At 40.9% G+C, this 21,410-nt stretch overlaps 1 protein-coding gene across 1 annotated transcript; it reads right to left on the bottom strand.

The window, feature by feature from the left end:
• Positions 1 to 1,769: 1,769 nt before the first annotated feature.
• On the bottom strand, positions 1,770 to 19,772 carry LOC124157214 (protein scabrous). Its single transcript, XM_046531767.1, has 8 exons — positions 19,378 to 19,772; positions 16,565 to 16,970; positions 10,594 to 10,668; positions 10,196 to 10,244; positions 8,687 to 9,393; positions 7,735 to 7,876; positions 4,789 to 5,034; positions 1,770 to 3,850 (listed from the first exon to the last, which is right to left on the bottom strand). The coding sequence occupies exons 1-8, from the start codon at positions 19,548 to 19,550 to the stop codon at positions 3,279 to 3,281; spliced, it is 2,370 nt and encodes a 789-aa protein (XP_046387723.1). The 5' UTR covers positions 19,551 to 19,772; the 3' UTR covers positions 1,770 to 3,278.
• Between the last annotated feature and the right edge of the window lie 1,638 nt (positions 19,773 to 21,410).

Raw genomic sequence — 21,410 nt, 5'->3', positions numbered from 1 at the left:
CTTGAAAACTTTTCCTACTTCGCTCATTATACTTGAGTGCATTCTTTGTTGTTCTTCCCATCCACTCATCATCTGGCCATCATGCCTCATGATGTGGCCAACTAAGTTTTCCCCTCTTCTTCCTGGCTGTAAAAAGCCTCATATTTTCTTCCACTCTTCTTAGCAGTTCATCAGGTTCTAAAGTTTCACCCCAATGTTAGTGACTGGAGCAGAGCTTCAGTTTATGATGAATCATGACAACATGGCTAATCATGGCATTTACTGTTTGAAACATTTGATATGCCGAAAAAATATGCATGAAGGTTAGATATTAGCAGACACATCAAGGTCACTTTACCAGTTGTATATATTTTTCTTATTGGTAGCATGTCACTTGTTTATATCTAGCACTTTTATCTTGATACATTCAGGCTATTTATAACAAACCTTCGTCAGCATTTCTCTGTGTCTTAAAGATAAAAATTCAGCTGTGGGAAAATTCTGAGGTACATATTCATAATTATTATGTAGTCAAATGTTGACCCTGGTCTTCTCTAATATCCTCCGAAAATTTTATGATTACAGGTCAACCTGGGAAAGGGCATGCGGGGTGTTAATGACACCTCATGGTTCTTCTTTGACTGATTGAATGTGCATCATGGTATCTAAAGTGTTGATAGTTCTTATATACCTTCAAGTATCATACATTTTGACAAAGTACTGTCAGTATCCCATAAAATTTTCATTCCGCTTTGGGATCGGAACAAGTTTAAGTGTCCCGGGTTGTCACCTACACCCCACATGCCCTTCCACGTTCCTATTCCGAGCCATACAACTTCCCCTGAGCATTTTCCTTTCATTGGAGGTAATTATTTTTTTTTTCTTTTACCATGTAGAACATTACATTCAGCATCATGTATAATAAGATATTTCACGCCTTGAAGCCCAAAGTTGTAAAGTTAACATCAAATATGTTGCCGCATGTCAAATGACGTACATAGCAAACTTCAATTGAATACATTTCTCCCATTATTAATTTTATGGTAATAGTGTAAAAGTAAATATTTAGTATCTATCTAATTCGGTTACCTATTTAATCAGGAACACAACATAACTGTATCATTCCAAGTAAAGAGAAAAAATATATTTTCTTAGGGGTGTCGATGACAGCCCATGTGCCTTCTAACGTTACATTTTGCTACCTGCCCTCTCCCGGGTTAAGTTTCAAACAAGTATATTTGCAAAAAAAATTTAGGTCAAGTGGGAGTGATGCATACTACTAATATTAATTCTCCCAAAAATTATTTTCATAGATTTTAGACCCTAATTGAATGATTGCTTTGGTTTGATGTTTTATGTATTCACTTAATGTATATTCCTGATTGGGTAATTGGTAATTTGCTTTAGATACAAGAGCATCAAAAATGCCTTGATTGGATAATAACATTATATATATGTACATTTACAAGGGCGTACCCAGGATCAAAACTAGGGGGGGGGGGAGGGGGAGCAAGCCATGCTTGTTCAAGTTGTAACAGGTCTTTGTTAGTTTTAAAAATTATTTACTTGAAAAAATATTATTTTCCTTAAAGGCATTTGTGATTTTTGCTTCTGGGGGGGGGGGGGGTGGCAGCTGCCCCCTAGGGGGCAGAGCTCCTGCCCCTCGCTGGGGACGCCCATGTACATGTATATATTATACTTTGCTTATTACTATTATAATTAACACAACTGCTATAATGTCCAAAATACCTTGACTGGATTCCTTGAAAAAAAATTGTCAAAACATGGAGTACATTGGTAAAAATCATTTTATTCTTAGTCCCTTTTATTTACATTTTGTACAATAAATATCAATTCTATAGCTAATGACTCATTTAATCTGGGCAATTCATTTCCCTTCCTTTCCCTCTCAAAAGAACAGGTATTAATACACTTAATCCTGAGGAAAATGACTAAATTAAGGGACTTAATAAATTACGTTTCATTCAATTGGTTTACATCTTTGGCAAGGAAATGACATATTGACTCTCCATGAAAAAATAACATTCCCACCTTGGTACAATCATGACTAGACTAATTGTGTTATTCTCTCAATGTGATAAAGACTACTCTTCAATGGTTGACTCAATCACGTAAGAAAAGTACATGTACTTTAACATTTATTGAGTACTCAATTGTGCCCAGGGTCCCTATTCAAGGCACTTCCAATGGAGCGACTGAATCAATCCTGAAAAATATTCTCAATAAACCCAGACAAAGGTCACGAGACATTCAAATTTCTGCATGCTTTATCAAGTCTCTGTTTCAACTGACTTTTTAGAGGTGCCCTTCTGATCTCGTTCTCCACAAAAATGTTTGAAAACTAAATGATGCCATCCATTTCCTGGGCCTCCCTGAAATACTTGGGAGTCTGCAGAAATGTTGTCCTTGGGGCACGGTTCTTCATCATTCTCTCTTCTATTGATATTGAGGATAATATTTTTGGAGGCCCTCTTTAAACTGGAGTGTTGTGTAAAGTGATGGCTCCGTTCCACATATTGATCCACAACTTCCATGGTAACACTATAATAATTTTGTGTGTGTAATTGTAGGCTATTTCAAATCTCCTCTAATATTTTAATTGTGCTTAAAATAATGAAAATGGTAGAATAAATAAGAAAAGGCGTAACGGAAACTAAAATATCAGGTTCCACACAATCCTAGCCTTAGAATTTTTCACATACCCTGAGTGAGGTTACTGGGAGTGAGGCACAAAGTTGATATTAATGGGAGTGATTTTTTGAGGCAAAGCGAACTCAGTATCTTGTCACATTACTATCCTCTGAAACACATGTTTCAGATTCACAAAAATAGCTAAATGAAAAAACAACGGTTGCAATAATATATTTTTTACAGGGTATATATGCTCTTTCCACCTCGATAAAAGTTTCCAGTAGCAAATATGCTGCCATGAGATTTTTTCAGCTCCCCAGGAATCAGATTTTTATACTGACTGGCTGGAGAAACTAGTCCCTGCAACCATAACTTAACGCATGGTTTTCGCAGATTTTTGTGAGACAGTTACTGTGAAGATGAGACCGTCTTACAGTCATCAAGGAATGAGATGGAAATTCATCAAAACCCCAAGTAGACAGAAAAACTTGAGGTTGATAAGATAACATTTGTCAGTAAATGCATACTGATGCGCTGGAGAAACTGGCTTGTTTTCCCCCTCCTTATCCCGTATCCGTCTCAAAATTCCTTGCATCGGGAAGGAGTTGCGTTGAACTCAATTCAGCAATAGTTACTTCTTGCAAAAATCACGTTTCCACGCTGTCAGTATCACTATTATCCAGGATTTTAGAGCTCGTCAGAATGTGGTCACTTCCTGATGTCTCTTTGTTGACCTCTGTGTGAGTATGGGCTCTATTCCTATGACTACCACTATCCTCTTCTGAGCTTGAGGGACACTTTCCATTAACTCCTCTTTCACGAACTTTCATCACTGAATGAGCCACGGCTATCCACTCATTTCTAGTTCCATCAAACCAAGTAAGCCCAAGTCCATAACGGCCGTTGAGGTTAGCATGCTGACAGTGGGAGAACCACCAGCCCCCCTCATAGCTGGCAGCACAGTCTGTGGAACTTGAATCACGATCTGAATCCTTAGCACTAAACTGCATCCCATTTTGGTAATCCAAGGCATCACCAGCATCACCACTGTAGCCATTAACTGAGAGCCTATATCCATCACTGCTATTGGCCACAAAGAAGTGGGAGTACTCAGCATACCATGCTCGTCCATAAATATCAATTATGTCAATTCGAAGTGATGTGCAGTTGTTGCTACTGGTTATACGATGCAATGCTTCATTTCCAATCCAAAACTCTCCTGTAAAATAAAATATAAAAGAAGTTAGCTTAGAAAATGAAGTAAGATTTCATATGCATGCGTGAAATTACCAGTACATATACTTATACGGTCACTTGTACAGAAAGATAAAATCATTAATATCACCCTATCTCAGTTACAGTATTTAATATTTGCAGTATACTTCTTATAGAAGAGAGCATCATTATAGAAGAAATTGATTTGATAAGAAACCTAAATTTTGAAGCAGCTTTAAAAAAATCCTTATCATGGAAGTAGTTTCCTTATCCAATATTTTAAAATATTTGATTATTTTGTTAATATGTAAATGGATCTTTTAAGCTGAGCAGGTATAATATATATCACTGAATTTTCTCTCACATGTAATAAAAAAACTGATTTAAAATGGGCCATTCCACAAAATGGAATTGTAATTAATAGGAAGCACCTCTTATTATTTATAGTCTATCATCTAATAGGCCATAGTCAAGTGTGCAAAGCTTTTCAAGCAGTGGCGTAGCCAGGAATTTTGTTAGGGGGGTCCAAACCCAGGGGGGAAATTTTTGAGAAACAGGGCAGTAAGTAATGGGCTTTAAACTAATTTTAACACATTTTATAATCGAAAAAAAATCACTTGTTAAAGAAATATTTAGTAAATTCATGGTTTTTCAATATTTTGTTTTCTTTTATGAAGGAAAATATTTGCGTTTTTATATTTCGGGGGGGATCCCTGGCTACGCCACTGTTTTCAAGGGTCTGTGTGAATTCTGCGGGAATGGTACCACTATGTCATCTTTCTTAGGCATGGAATAATAAGAGCTAATGAATGACGTGCAGATTTTATGACTCAATTCTAAGCACATTAACCTAGTATGTGTTACTATCATAAAATAAATTTTTGGGTATCTGTTTCTTTTGATGTTGTGATAATAAGAGTCAAGTCAGCAAAAAATACATACCTGCCGGAGAGCCAAAGCCAGTCTGGTACTCCTTCCAGCTTCGATTAAAATCTTTATGTCCGTTAATTCTTCTCTGTATTACAGCCCAGCCCCCATCATGAGTGTCTTGATCACAGTAAACCAAGAGGGGGGATGGAAGAGTTTCATCAGCTGAAGATTCTCCCTCTGCATTCAGGCTGCCTTCATTTCCTCCAGCCAAGGGATGGAGCAAATACAGCCCACTGGGACCACTCACCTCTGAGCAATCTGAAAGGTAAGAATTTAATAATGTTATTCATGGCTATGTCTGTACTTGAAATAATGATAATTTGAGCCTCTTCTAACCAATTTTCTTGTGGATTTGATGGCAGAATGTATTGCGTAAATACGCAAGTCATGTGTGGATAAGAAGTAAATACTTTCCTCGGTAAATTTGTGTTCTATCCTCAAGCACTAGTTGTGATATCATTGCATTTACAGTTTATCGGATTAATCCTTACATGTCCCAATATAGCATCTATCAAATAAAGAAAGTAGCTTCTAAAAATATCCATTGTGCTGAAGTGAGTGTGATAGCATGGAATAATGAATTTAATGGGCTGTAACCCTATTGAAAATGTCCCATTGATTTCCTATAGGGTTTTAAGAAATACTATAGGAACTACGTAAATTCCTATAGGAAATAGAATTTCCTATAGGAATCACAATGGTTCCTATAGGAACCTATATTGGTCCTATAGGAACCTTGATTGTTCCTGTAGGAACCGTTGCGATTCCTATAGGAAATAGAATTTCCTATAGGAATCACAATGGTTCCTATAGGAACTTATATTGGTCCTATAGGAACCTTGATTGTTCCTATAGGAACCTTGATTGTTCCTGTAGGAACCGTTGCGATTCCTATAGAAAATTCTATTTCCTATAGGGCTTTGAGAAATACTATAGGAATTATGTAAATACGTATAGGAAATAGAATTTCCTATAGGAATCAAAACGGTTCCTATAGGAACAATTAAGGTCCCTATAGGAACCTATATTGGGCCTATAGGAACCTATATTGAGCCTATAGGAACCTATATTGATCCTATAGTTACCTATATTGGTCCCATACGAATAATAAATTTCCTATAGGTATTTCCTAAGAAAGTTTACAATAGGAATGAGAAATTTTCCCTATTCTCCTAGGGACCTCGGAGGGAGCGTTCCCGCTCGCTGTCATTGATGGTGGACAAATACGAAATGCAGGCGGCGAGTATCAGAGCGGAAGAAATTATTTGCTTGAGGTCGAATGGGCGCACCGCATGTCTCATAGGGAGCGAAATCATTTGGCATTTCAACTCGAGCAGTATAGGCCAAACGACCAAGTGATACGAAAAAGTGACTCCACCCACTGTTTATAGGAAATGGGATCAGATAAGATCATATACATGAGATCTAGAGGTGTGGGAATTCATTATATGTACATGTGAGGCAGTATTCCTTTAGAAACTATATACCTGCATTTGCAGGTAGCTTTCTAGTCGGATGGCTTTCGATGAACTATAGTATCGCGTCTTGAATACAACTAATAATGCAAAACCTTAGGTAATCACCAAAATAAGAGAAAGAAGTGTTTATAATAAATGCCATAAGTAATTATTAAATTTATCCTTGAAATGGTTACATAATATATAGTATAAAATATTTATTTTCTCTCCAACCAATCGACCAAAGTTAGCTCTCGATGACACTTAAATCCCGGTTTTGCGATTATAAATATTGGTGCTACAATGTGTAAATGATGTGTTACCCTCGGTGATACTGGAACTCAAGTTGGAATACTATTATTAGGACATTAATGCATCACTGCGCAATGTCTCTGCTGAAGTATGACACTAATAATCCTTAACCATTCAACATTTTTGCTTTCGTATAGGAATTTATTTCCTATAGGAAAATATTTTTCCTATAGGAATTTTTTTTCCCATAGGAAATTTTTTTCCTATAGGAAATTTTTTTCCTATAGGAAAATGGTCGAGTTCCCATTGTCAAATTACTATAGGAAAAAAAGTTCCTATAGGAAATTTTCAATAGGGAAGTATAAGATGGTTTGATTACCAACAACCAGGGATTCTCAGAGATGTAGGAAGGTGTAGGGCAAACTGCCCTCCTTTGAATGACCCTTCCAGAAACTCACACCATTTGATATTTTTTGCTAGGTCAATCAATGCAATGAATTTTGAACTTTTGCTGAGGAATTATCCTGCTATATTTTAATCTCATAAGGTTTAGCATGCATATGATTTTGGTTTTTATAGATATTTTATAAAGAAACCTCGAGCCATTCTACCATTTGCTATGTGATTTTCTTTGGAAACTAACTCATCACATGTGCTAAACTAAAGATGAATTTTAATCTTAATAACATTCATATTTCCAAATTTTCAATTGTTATAAATGATAAAAAAAATCAATCAAGGTTTACATTACCAATGTTCCTATTCAATGTTATCGTTCTATGTAGATACATTTTCAGCAACAAATATTGTAATGGAGTGCGTAGTATTGCTATCATGCTGTGTAAATACTGGTGAAATTTACTTGAATTGCCATGAAAAAAATTTCCACTGAACCAGGAATCGAACTAACATAAAAAAATAGTACACATTACCACCATATGTGGCTTTAGCTCAGGTATGAGGTTCTCAACTGGTAGTGGCTTCATGGGAGTCCTTTCACTCTTGCATTGGCATCTTGGATGGACCGCAAGGGCCTAACATCTAGTGTTATGAGCCTTGGTGCAATTGCAATTGGAATTTAGGAACCTGGATAATGTCTGTGCAGTGGCCCATGGTCAGGGAGGTCTGCGATTCCTAATCTAAGGGAATTTTTTCTCATGGCAATTCGTGCGAGATCAATGGAATGTTTACTGAATCATCCAATGCTTCCCTTCTATTCTTAGTACATCATCCTACACTATGTTAATACCTTTAGGTAGCTGGTTCACCACCTCCAAGTAGCTCTTTTGTACCCTTGTTAACCTCTGGAACAAATCTGGTAAGTTGCTTCCATTTATAGGTTTTTCAATGAGATGATTATCCTTGCTATTTGCAGTATCCTTAGCATCATCCTGCAAACATACAAAAGGTACTATGATAAATGAATATCCATAAATTTATGAGCAAAACGTTTATAACAATGAAAGATAAAAGAGAGAATGAAAATAGTGTGGCATCACTGGATATGCAAAAAAGTGGTCTTAAAAGTAATCTACTGTTTATGGGTAGGTCTGCATGGTAGAGTTTGTTAATCACGCTGGCCTTTCGCCTTCCCGTATTGAATCTCCTTCATTAACCCTGGCCTAGGCCTTATTAGTCTTCATTCTATCCGTGAACTTAAATAATAATGCTTATTTGGAAAATCAAAGAAAAGCTAAGAGCATGTAGAGGTGAACCATATTTGACACATAAAATCAGTTATTTGATTTGCATGTAAATGCACCTGCCTTTAAGAAGACTTTGGACATTTTTGGAGCCCACTCGGAGATATTCTGAGGGAAATCGGTCTGCTTTCTATGTATCAAGCAAAGAGACTAAATACAACTATCAAAATAGGTGCATAGGCAAGAGTATTTTCTTCATCTGAATTAAAATACAATGTTAAAAATTGCATATTTTTCAAAGTCCTTGATGTGTGATTCAAATTATCATTTTTATGCTGATATCCTTAAATGAAAAGAGATATTTTTGAGTTCATAACCGAAATGATATATTAAATATCTCTCCATAAACTCTTCCCTTGGGCAATTTTGTTGTAGCTATCTTACGTTACACATAAGTATACTACATATGCATATATGTATGTATCAAAGAGATATTATATGCGTAGGAAATTATCAAAGCATAACTATTGGTGAGATCCACTTGAAGTATCACATTACCTTTATGATCCTTTGGGGTCGCCTGTCCAGTAAGTAATCCTCCAGCCTCATAATCTTTGATGCTAGACCCTGTTCGCCTGCTTCCATACGGCTTGTTATGTTTATGAGTTGGGCCTGAACTGCTCCAAGGGCTCCCACCTCTCCCCTTTCCTTCTCTTGCAGTTCTTCCAGTGTATCTTGCATGGCCTTGATGGTCTCTTGCCCATTCTCTTGCTCCTCCTTTGCTGCGCGTGCTGAGGCCAATGCCTGAGCCATTCCAAACTCCAATTTGGAAATCTCCCTCTGCAGCTCAGGTATGTTGTGGTCCACCTTGTCTTCAATCGCTTGCACTGATTCCAACAACTGCAGTGTTGAGAGGTGTAGCTTGTCTAGTGCTGCTGTCTGACGGCTACTGTTGAAGGCAATGGATTTTGCTGACACCCTCTGCACCTCCTCCATGCCTGCCACCTTATCTTCAAGCTGTCGGATGAGAGATTGCAATGCACACGTGCTGAGAGCAATCTCGCCGTTCCCATCCCTGCACCGATGCTCATGACTTTCAGATTTCTTGACTGAGCGGTTAGAAATTACTTTTGCCATCTTTTCCAACTTCTTGATTCGTTTTTCTAGGTGCAATTGAGCGGTAAATATCTGTTTGTCTGACTGCCGTAAATTGTAGAGTTGTTTATGAACATGGCCTAGGTGCCTCACTTTGTGTTCATCCACAGCTGTTCATGAAAAGAAAAATAATAGGAAATGGTTAGGGAGTGTCTCAAGGATGACTTACTCTTTGTATTTATTTTCAGTGATATTGTGAAACTAAGGAATCTTACTTCATTGATATATTGAGGAAATTACATGTACCCCTTCAAAGTTCACAACACAAAATGAAAATATTGTTTAGAAAAAAATGTAAAATCGGTGGACTACTAAGCCAAACACTTTTAAAAATCCAAAAGAATATTTTTTTAAAATTCTTACGCTACAGCAGGAGTAACTCTAATTTTTTTTAATTCCAAAACCACCGAATACAGCTTATGTTGGCATCGGGGTATTCAACAAATTTAACAAGTAAATATACACGAAAACACAGACCTATATGCCCTGGACAGGAAAAACCTACCCAGGCGGGACTCGAACCCGCAGCCTCTTGTTTGGCAGGCGTGGACGTTACCCCGCCACCACTGAGGCGGCAAAGTAAAAGGCATAAAGGATAGGTTTCCAACCTTGGCATTTTGAAGAAAAAATTCTCACAAATCAAAGGTGGTTGATTATCAATTATGGTTGTTAGCAAAATTCATTAATTGGCTACCTGGATGTTATTATATATAGGTATGCATTATTTTTAATTACGTTGGTTGAGATCTAGGCTTCTTCCAGGTCTAGACCCAGGTTAGAATAGGTGATTTGGACAGACAAAAAATAAGAAGATTGCTCTTTCTATCCCTGGTATGGGTCAGAATTGATATGGTTAATGAATCATTACGTAGGATCGAAAGCAAGAGTAAAAAATAAAGTAAATATTCTCACCTTCAACAGTGGATTTCTGGTCATTTTGTGTATCCATGAACTTTTCCATCTGTAACGAGCACAAAAATAAATTTTTATTTTTCAAAAGAATTTGTAAAAAAATTAGCTATAGTAAGTAAGAATTTTTTTACTGATTTGAGACATGCATTCTGATGTGGGCATTTATGCACTTTTTAAAATTTGAACACCTGTCATTGTGAAAATGAAAATGCATGCATGTGCATAATAATGCAGAAGATACAAATGTGACTGCATTACTTGTAATAGGTACATAAAGTCCAAACAAAGAATTCCATATGCCATTATAGGTTCGTGAAATCACTAGTTGAAATTTTTAATGCTGTATAGGTACAGGGTTATTTTGTTTCATCATAAAATTAGCTTTTAAATATATTTACCATGAAATTCTTCTCAGTAGTGGATGACTGCAGTATTTTTGATAAATCGAGCCATTCTGACTGCAAGGCCTTCATCTGTAATCATAAGTTCAGAAGTGGAGATTAGATTTCAATGCAACCTTTGGGTTCAACTTTCAGACATTTTTATTAACATCTTTTGATATAGGCCCAAATATGTTTCTTAATACATCCGAAAGTATGCTGTATCACTGCGTTGATTAATTAAGACAGATAGTAAAATGCAAGGAAATAGCACTGCTGAAGAAAGTTTATCTTATTTCATTAGCAGAAAGCAATCTATATATGTATAAGTATTGGATGGCATTACGAAGTAAAGTATTATTACATGTGAATATTACAACTGCATCTCTTGTTGATATGGAAGTGATAGGTTCATTCCTAATTCCATCACAATGTTGATTGCCGAAATATATTATTATTACAATTAGATATGTGAAACTTCTAAGTAAAAATACACAAAATTAATCACTGGGCCTGCGATGTTTGAAAATGGTGTAGATACTCATTCCATGTTTGGTAGGAACATGGTCATGGTATGGTTTTAGGTATGTCAGAATCATTCAGGGGAGTGGCAATGTTAAACCCAGAGAAATGTTTGGGGGTGTGGGGGGAGGGAATTCACCTGGAGAGGGGGTGCCTACATTTCTGAGGCCGCTTTACATGGTGAATGATCATTCGAAAGATCTCTCGAATGATCATTCACCGTGTAAAGCGGCCTTGAGAGTGTTCAGTTGGAGAGTGAAGGTGTCTTCCAAGTATCTTGGGGAGTTTGCTCCCTCATCATGCTCACTGCGGCCTTGGGGAGCTGTGACTGAGGCAGAATACCCTGTTAACTGCGCTCAGAGATGGATCCATCCCATAATTTTGGGGAACATCTTGTATAGAGAATGGACAGTAGACATTGAAATACATAATTAGGTGCTGTTGGGGACTTTTAGGTCCCCTGTCTGACAGATTTTTCATTTTTTAATGTATTTCATATTTTTTTCTACCGGAGAGTAAGGTGAGCGATGAACTAAATATAATGCTCAGTGTCAAGTGCTAAATTATTTGGAAATGCAGTCCCCTCCTCCGAAGCTCTCCCTCAATGACTACGCTGAGTGATCTCAAAGAAGGGCCGCATAAGAAGTAGGGTGGGTTGAGGATTAGGAGGGGAGGCATGACCTATGTCCTCATGCTGGCATCTTGCAAATACTGCGCGCTTTTTCCACATTTCTTCGAACAAAATCGAAGACTGAATGGCCTTTCCTCCTCTCTGTGGTATCCCTTGGACCTTTTGTTGACGCAAAGAAGGGTCCCCATTGAAAAGAAGGGGCCCACTCTCATTGTTATTTCTCAGTGGACCTTTCGGCCTTCCTTTAGAGCTTTTATTTCCTAGCTTACGGCTCGTAAATACCTCTAGCATTGGAGATTCGATACGAGCGATCCGTTTCAACTTTGCAGCTCCAAGGCCAAGAAGCAGACAATCATTAGGTCGCTATACGTTCACATGTGCGGTTACAGTTGTGATAAAACACTCCTTAACCTCTATTTTGGTGATCCCACAGAGGGCAGTGGCACCTATTGGGTTTCGCTCTGAATACCGTACGTTGTTAAACGGTTGACTCAATGGTCGAAATTAAAGGCTTTTCTGATTCTTCGCTGTGTTTATGAGGAATCGTGGGGTTGATAATTAAAATAAAGTCGGAAACCTCATGTTGAATCCATAAACTGGTCGCTGGAGGAGAGATCTTCGTACAATTTTGTTTATGAACAGAATACTATCGTACAATACGCAATGGACTTTGCGCTAACGATGAGTGAGACGGACAGTATTTTGCTTGAGAAATTTATACTTATAAGACTACTGGATGGCAGCGGTTGCTAATGAAAGCAAAACTCCAATCCTCTAGAGGATGGAGTGAGTGATTCGAGGCTCCCGCCCTGTTCGCCTGTGTGCGTGTGATGCTCATTATAGGCGATACATTTTCAAAGGCTGAATTTTTTGCTTCACAACCCATTCGACCTTTGATGGTGGGACAGGGTCTTCGGCACAAGGTTGCCAAATTGGAAGCCAACGAACACAACCACAGGTATTGTTAAAAACACGGTCTGATTAAGATGTACACGGGAGTTAATTTGAGTTTTAAGTGTAATTTAAAGCGCATGAGTTCACTATAATTTGCGAGGAGCGGCAATATTGATAATTCTTTAATTTATCTAGTAATGCACCTATTTGGAAATTTTTTTCCCTGAAAGTACACTTTCAATTTCGCGACCTAGAAAACAAACGCAGGATTTGGTAAAATTTACTGCCATGTCGACGGACGATGAGAACGTGCTTGCTCTCTCTCTCTCTCTCTCGAGCTGTACCTAGTATTATCCACTTTTTTACTAAAATACATCGTTAATTTACGGCATGTAACAAGTCAAGTCGCTACGAACGTAAATAACGTGGCCGGAGCAATAAAGTAGGCAGCGACGGACGTTAAATTTTTCGTTCGATGAAGGAGGAGGAACGGAGATAGAGGCATCGGCAGCCGAAGTGGAGGGAGGGAGGAGCGGCAGCTGCCGTGGAGGAGAGGAGAGAATTGGGCATTCCGGGAAATCTGAACTGAGCTAAGGCTCCTTCGGGAGGGCTTCGGAGGTGAGAGGGGGAGGGAGGCCAACGGGCGGCAGATGTCGCGCGTTCAAATCTCCAGAAAGGTTTCCACCCCCTATTCTCCTCACAACAATGCAAGCGCCCCTTCGCCGGAAAACGCGCGAGCAGTGAATGGGCGAAGGCGGCCGCAGCTCCCGCCTCATTGTCTTCATGTCCGCTCCTCAGAGCACACGAGGAATTTCGCCTTGCATTTCGTCCCCGCTTCAAAAAAGCTTCCTCTCCCACGAAATACCCCCGAGGAATGCACATTCCACACACTCCCTCTTCCCCCCATCCTGCCATCCAGGGAGCACCGAGGACATTTCTCACTGAGGAACCTGTCGCGCTGGGGGCGGGTGATATTGCGGGACAGAGACCACCTAAGTATGGCATTCTTATGCGGTAATGGTGTGGCTAAACTTTCGGGAGTGTCGTCCGCGGCATGTAGGCCTATCGCGGTCACCGCCCGGGGGACCGTGAGAAAGTAGTCCCTCGACACCGGACTCCATTCACAGTGGAGGAAAGGAAGAGTGAATCCCGCAGCGAAAATACGTTGCCGCCGATAGAAAAAATTTAGCTGGAGAATACTTTGCCTCACGATATAAATTTTGTTTATAGATAAACTTAACTGATATTTAATCAGCTTTATGGCTACGAAAGTTTTATTGACATGACGATTTATGTGAAAAATTTCTCATACTTTTTTCCAACTTGAGGTCCTCTTTACATGGCTATATTATATCTATTTTTTCATTCTTGTGCACTAGCGTGACTCTTCGAAGTATTTATTTCGAGAAACGTCTGCTCTTGCTCATATGGTCGCAGGCGTTGATATTCCCTCGAAACTTTTACTTTAGATATTTTTGCAACAGAATTAACAAGAACGTGACGCATTCCGATGAAATTCTTATTTGTTCTTGAAATCGTTTAAATAGAAATAGGGGTCATTCGAAGAACTTTTGACTAATGCAGGTACTGACGTGAGCATTTCAATTCTTCAGTGTATACCGCTTTCCGGAAAGGGGTGATGCACGAGATTTCCTTTACTTCTCACAAAGCACATGCTTTCATGACATATCTAATTTTTTTAGTCCCAGAGATCAAAGTACCTTATGGAAACCCGATTTTGTATTCATTTATAAGTAACGGTTCTCGACTAGACAAAACTATCGAAAAATTAAAAATGACTAGTTCATCATAGCATCTTTGGGAAACGTTCTCTCAGAGAGCGTTTCTTCGGATGACAAATATTCCTCGATACGGGAGGAAAATGTAACAGAATTTGGACTGCAGTGTCCATGGAATGAAGCTGTCACAAAAGCATCGGCCTTCCATTCTCGCCCTTGGGTGATGCGAGGACTCCGACCCCTGTCGATGCACCTGTGTCCACTTATGGAGCCACCACCAATTTTACGACGGTATATATAAACGCGAGGCGTGCATTCGCCGATGTGCAGCAACCGGTTTCAACAAGTCCACCCCTTCATTGATGCCCAACCTTGCCTCTCATTAATTAGCCGTCGCTCCGAGATCTCTATAAATCGCTAGTGTGTAGCACACCTATTTTTGGTGAAATCGCGTCCGTACAATATTCGCATGTAAGACTAGAAACTAATTTATGACTACATTCAATCGTATGTGTTCATACGTTCACTGTTTTTATAGTACCATGGACTTTTTATTTCTTTAAAACGTCTTGAGAAGTTATATTGCTTTAGAAACAATTTATTATCAGTATAGTTCAATGTAAAGTCTACTGCACGAGGATCATATTAATTCGCTTACCTTCAAACTATTTTGTGTGCCTGAAGCGCGAGGGTAAGTCAACTGGCCAGGATCGGTTTACCGCTAATACCAGGATTTAAACTCTCTTATCAAATCCAAAATATACATCCGGATAGTGATAATTTATTCTGACTGGGGTATCGCTTAATAGCCCACATTCTGTCTCCCACTGCAGGAATTGATATGATACTGAATTCTCATTTCTCCTATAGAATCTTAACATTGTTGCTATTAAATCATTAAAAGAAAACCTTCGCATTACCACCAAATTTAGGGAACAATAGATGTAGGTTTAAGTGTTCATACAGAATACTGAAACCTTAAGCACGTGCACCTTTCGTTTAAAATTTAGTACCTATATGCCTCTAAATAACCCATTTCTGTGGATAAAGAGCTTAAAATTACATCGATAGGGGAGCGAAATGAAGAATCGTGATTCTCTTCTGGACGACGACTCCGCCCACCCTACCTAAAAAAACTCAGGTGAAGGAACGTAAGAGGGAGGGGAATGATGAAGCCTTAAAAGAGGTTGGTGTTGTTCACGACACATGCACTCCCTTCCTATCTCCCTCTCAATTTGCTCAGGTCCATGATGTGGATAAGAATGTAGTCTCTTGATCATTCCCATGCCATTGTGTCTTTAAAGAACAAGTTTACCGGAAGTTTTGCCTTCAATATCCGAGGGAATTCTTTATATATTCCATTGAATGAAAGCGAAGACAACGCAAAGAGCGAGGTACAAGTATTCCCATGTAATTGCGTATTTAAAGAAAACGTTTACCGGAAGTTTTGCTTTCAATATCCGACGGAATTGGTTATCTTTTCGATTGAAAGAGAGCGGAGACAACACAAACAGCGAGGGACAAGTATTCCTGGGATTAACTTCTGTTTTGAACCCGTAAGAATACTATTAGATGTCATCAACAGAGTTTAAAATTTAAGTTTGGTAATGAGAGCAATGGCCGTAGCCACAAATAAATTTCGAGGTGGAGGGAGGGCAGGTCACTTGGAGGAGTGCACTGAAGACCGTATCTTCAGAACATTTCAGGGGCGGGGGGGAGTAAGGGAGGGAGTAAGACCTCGAGGCTTCCCTCTCTCGTTACAACCATGATGAGGGAATATTAATATCCCCGTTCGAATACCGATTATCGTATCAGCAACCTTATCCTTAAAAAAAAACATGAAACCCTATCTTAAAAACGCGGAGGTAGGAGACAGAATGCAACTACCTGGGTGTTGTAAAGCGGTTCCCTATTTACTCCCCGTTTAGATGCACTGTATGAGATCTCCTCATGCTATGAAATGTTAGTCGCATGATAATGACACAAAGAACTGACATCAGAAAATAAAACTTTTAATTGTAAAGAAACAATCAAATTTTTTCTCTATAAGATGGATGTACAAAGTGACGCCTGGAGTTATTTATCTATACTGACTATATATAAAATGTGACCCGGCGTAAAACCCAATAAAAATTTACGAGGACAATCCTATTGAATAGCAATAAATCTTTCATCCCAAACGGAAAATGCGATGGGGCCTTACCTCTGTTTCCGTCTGGCTGCATGCCGTGGACGTCGCGCGGTGCTCCTCCCTCGCCTGTGCCAGCTCCGTCTTGAGCTGCTGTACGTGAGCCGCGAGGCGCTGGGATTCGGTGCGCGACTCCTCGAGGTCACGCCGGAGGCTGGCGGCGTCGGATCGCAGCAGCGAGAGCGCCGACGATACCTCGGCGTGCTGCAAGCGCGCCTCGGCCGCCGAACGGCGCTGAGACGCCGCCGATTCCTCCGCCTCCGCGCGCAGCTCGCGCACGGCGGCGCGCATCCACTGCGCCGTCAGCCGGTCGTTCCGCGCGCGGTTGCCGCCCTCGGAGGTCGCGGCCAGGCGAGGGGCAGTTGCAGACACCTGCTGCCGCTCCTCCCCCCGCTGGTTCCTCAGAGACTCCACCTGCCTCCTGTTTCGGCGGGGAGAGAACGGAGAGGGGGTTCTTTAACGGGCTGTCCTGCGGGGGGGTGAGGAGAGGGGGATGACAGGGCATCGGCTACAGCGGCGGCAGCTGCTCGCCACGCCCGGTCGCAAACAAACTCTAGCTCGTCTCGGCGCGCCGCCGCGGGAGGAATTCGGGACTGCGTCGGCGCCTTTAAGGGAGGAGTCGTCGACCGCTCTGATCGAGTAATTTGCCAGGAACCGGCCCGGGAAAATATGGCGCCCCGGGCGCGCGGAGGTAAAGAGTTTGAAGAAGAAGACTCGACTCGCCGCGCTATTAGAACATCCCAAATAATCGGCGTTTATTCCAGTTTGCTTGCTTCGATGTGCATGGAGGAATTCAAAGGGGGGAAAGAGTCCCGAAGACAATTGTCTCTTGCAGCTCGGTCAGGTTGGCTGTGGAAGGCGTTTCTCCCTAACCGTTTAATTCCGGATTCTTAATAACGCGTCATAAAAGGGAAACCATAAAATTTGAATGCAACAGATATCACAAGAGGATCTGGGAGAGGTAGTTGCTGGGACGCATCTGCGCCAATTTAAACGCCCTTCCATTATTTTCATAATCGATCGGTGAATCATTACGGGTTATTTATTCAAGAGCATTTTTGTTGGTAAGAGAAATGTGAGGGTAACCGCAAGCGGCTGGGAAAACATTAGGAATAATGGTGAAGACACGTAGAGAGAAACGCGAAATAATTATTTCAGCCCGCATAGGAGAGGCAGGACAGTTAAATGAGGACAAGGGACCTGAGGCACGAATTTGGAATTATATGCCGCTATCAAACTTGATAAAGGGCTCCCTCCCTTTGCCACTTTAAGTTCGAATATCGATTGGGGTATTATTGATCACGACTTAAAATAAACTCGTGCAATCTCTCTGAGATTCAGAGAAAACATAGAATTACAATTGGAATTCTAAGGAAGGTCAAGGGATTTTGAGGGTCGTGGCAATAAATGAGGCGCTCGGAAAATTTTAGTCAAAGTCAAGTGTAATATATTAGAAAAAAAACAATAATTAACCAATCAGAATATCAAAACCACAGTTTCTCACGGTTCACGTATTATTCTGGATTCAAGGACATGGACGCGCTATTTACAATTTCAACTGAGGCATGACTTTCATGGATCATAGAATTTCATCGCTTTCAGACCGGCACAATGATGCAGATAAAAAACGGAAAGAAAATAGTTTATTGACAGAAAAAATAAACCAAAAGAAGCGCATCAAACCAAAATACCTTTTTCTTTGCGGCAAAATCACGTGGATAATCAACATGGCTTTACCGAAAGCGGTGAGTGAAACGAGGCTATTATTTAGGCGTTATATGCCAGTGAAAAAATAAATACTTTGTTTGGGTCATTTTTCCCTGACTGAGAGATGCCCTGGGCTGAACCAAATTTTCGGTAGGGGGTTTCCTTGTCACTTGGGGAGGTCTGGTATGCCTGGGACAATCTTATATTTCGGGAAAATTTTGCGACCGACCACCCAGACGATGCCTGACGATGAGCTTAAGGAAATATTAGTATTAGGTGAGGGCATCGCGTCATCTTATGGCTTCCTTGCGGACTCCAATTTTCGAGACGGGTGTCTCAAATTTAACGTCTCTCCCGGACCGAAATGACACCTTTAGAATGGTTATGCACTGACTGCCCCTTCGAGGGGTAAACGGGGTTAACGAAATATTTAGATGCTCCAGGATGCGCGATTAATTTCTTTGCGTGAGATATATATCAGACGGCCTAAGTGCGTATATCATTAGAAATAATCCCAGGGAAGAAAGAATTATGCAAGGCAAACAGTGATACTAAGCGTACCTCCCAATTCTTGAAAATTATTATAATTTTACTTTCGCTGACGATGAAACATTATCCTAATTTTCTTAGAGGCAGTATGCGTGGGATGTAATTTTCGTAAGTAAGACGATCAAAACCATTCGCTGAAAAATCTATGTTATACATCGGCAAAGCTCCTCCCTTAATGATATAAAAGCCACTTTTCGAAACAAACCTTATTCGGTTAATTCTCCATAGGCTAATCCTCCAGTATGGTAATTACGGATGAAGTGCGGCAGTAGATTTTAGCAGAGAATATTTTAGCTCAAATGCAATCGAGGGTAAAAAAAGTCAATCATAAGGCATGCATGACACTCAACTCGGTCTCCCTTTTATTTCTGAGATGACAGTCGGCGGGAATTGTGGAAGATATTACGATACCTGTCGGCGTATTAGGGTTGCTCCATTGCAAAAATTTCTCTTGGTTAAACGAAAAGTTGCGAGGTTATGTGTGAAATTATGGGATCTCAAGACCGTTCTCGTAGGTAGGCACGAGAATCTATCCGGTGATAACCAAGGGGGTTTGATGGGAGGTGGCTCACCTGAGTTCCTGCATCTCGGCTCTGAGGCCTGCTGCGAAGTCCTCGCGTTCGGGGACCGTCTCCGGCCGGGCGGCCGCGCTGCTCAGGGACACCGCCGAACACGCCAGCAGCAGCACTATTAGCAGGACGGATGAAGGGCCGCCGCCGGGGCGAGATTCCCTCGTCGCGGCCATGACCACACGCAACCAACGAGGGTTCACCTCGAAGGAAACACCAGAACCACTCACAAGACGATGCACTCACACGCCAAAAGGTTTCGCACCAAGCCCTTCTCCTTCGCGTCTGAACTTCGCTCTGACTGAGAGAGCTCCACAAGCTTCAGGGACTGTCCCTTATTCCGTCCAGAGAGAGAGACTACCTTCCCTCGCCACGTTCGGTCGTCGAATGAATGTTTGAGGGCTCCTGCTTAGCAGGATATCCACATTGCCTGCCCCCCCGCCCTCTTATTCCACCCCACCCCCGAGGCGAGGCACGCGTCTCCGCCTGCGCCCCAAAATCCTACACCCCCGTCCTACTCCCACCCCCTCCCAACTCCACAAGGGAGGCCGCAGAGCACAACCCCCGACCCTCAGCCGCCTTCTTGGCAAGAGACACTCCTCCTCCCACCCTCCTTTCTCCTATCCCCCGTCCCATTGCGCCGCGGTGGTGTGGGGGCAGGTGCAGTCGAAGCCGCGTGTGCGAAGGGACTCCCTCCCCCTCCTCGCCGTGCGTTCGTGCCTCTCCGTGCGTGCGTGCGGGAGGGATGTTGGTCCCAAGGATTCTGGATTCTGCTGAGACTCAACCGCCCTTTCGGCGCCCGAGGTGAGGGGGTGCCCACCTCGGAGAAGGCACACGAGTCCTCTCCAGATATTTTTTCCTAACGAGGGAGGGGGCTGTGCACTTGAAAAGTGTTGCCGGGCGTTAGATAGCCGCTAGGGATGGACACTGCCCCCGCCGCGACGCTTGCCCCGCACTTGAGGGCAAAGCGATGAGCCGTGGTGGCGCGGTTAGGAGTGGCGGGTGCGTGGATTTTGTGGCGGCCTCATTGAGCAGATGTTTGCACAGCACCTGCCAACTTTCTACGCGTTGAAAACGCTGCGCCATCAACTTTTCTTTTATTTTTACACGTAGTCTGGAAAGGAAATTACGGGAATAAAGACGTAGTTTGACGAGGAGCGGCATTCTACAACTTCCAGGCCACAGATTTTAAATTGGCAAAATGAATATTGATAAATTCAGCTGGAAACAGAACATATCGCACTTTATTTCACTGTCCATCTCATTTGGATATTGATATTTTTTTAAAATTCTTTAGCGTATTTTTTGTGTGATTGATGGAGCACCATTGACCGCTCCGTAATTTTCCGTTCGGTGGACATAAAAACTCATCGTCATCACCGGTCATAAATCACTAGATTTTTGATGCTCTCCACTCTGTTATCATAACTACTGAAATTACTGGAATGAATGAAAATTAAAATCTGTAATACGGTTTATGGATTAATGTGTTTTGAGTCGTGCGAGTGAAGTCATTTTGTTTAATGATGGAATTAAAAGTGGACAAATATAAATAGCTTCGTGGAAGAGAATTTAACGATAAGCATTCCTACATTATTTTAGTTGGTTACATAGTTGTACAGTTACATTTTAGTGCATTATTCTAGTAACATATATACATTTGTAGAAATTATTTTGTACAAAGAATCGTTTAAGAAACGGGAATATGGAATGTGATACACGATGTACAACATTTGCGCATAACAAAAACAATGTAGCCGAATTCAAGCTAGAGAAATGAAATTCCTATGAGCAATCAAATGTAAACAAGAAGAGACGGAACAAGATACAAATAATGTGACAGATTTGAACCAAATTAGCAGACAAGATATGGTAGAAAAGATAATAGTGGACTCGTTCACAATTTTTTTTAATAATGCCGATTGCGATAGAGTTTGAAAAATAAAGACACACACGTTTTCCAGTCCGTGTCGTAATTTTTTACCTATTCGCGGCGAAATATGGCCGTACTTTCGCTGATAAGTTCATGACGTCAT

The sequence above is a fragment of the Ischnura elegans genome, chromosome 1 (genome assembly GCF_921293095.1).
Source record: "Ischnura elegans chromosome 1, ioIscEleg1.1, whole genome shotgun sequence".
NCBI lineage: Eukaryota > Metazoa > Arthropoda > Insecta > Odonata > Coenagrionidae > Ischnura > Ischnura elegans.
The sequence above is the reverse complement of the archived record's forward strand: the minus strand, read 5'-3'. Positions and strand labels throughout refer to the sequence as shown.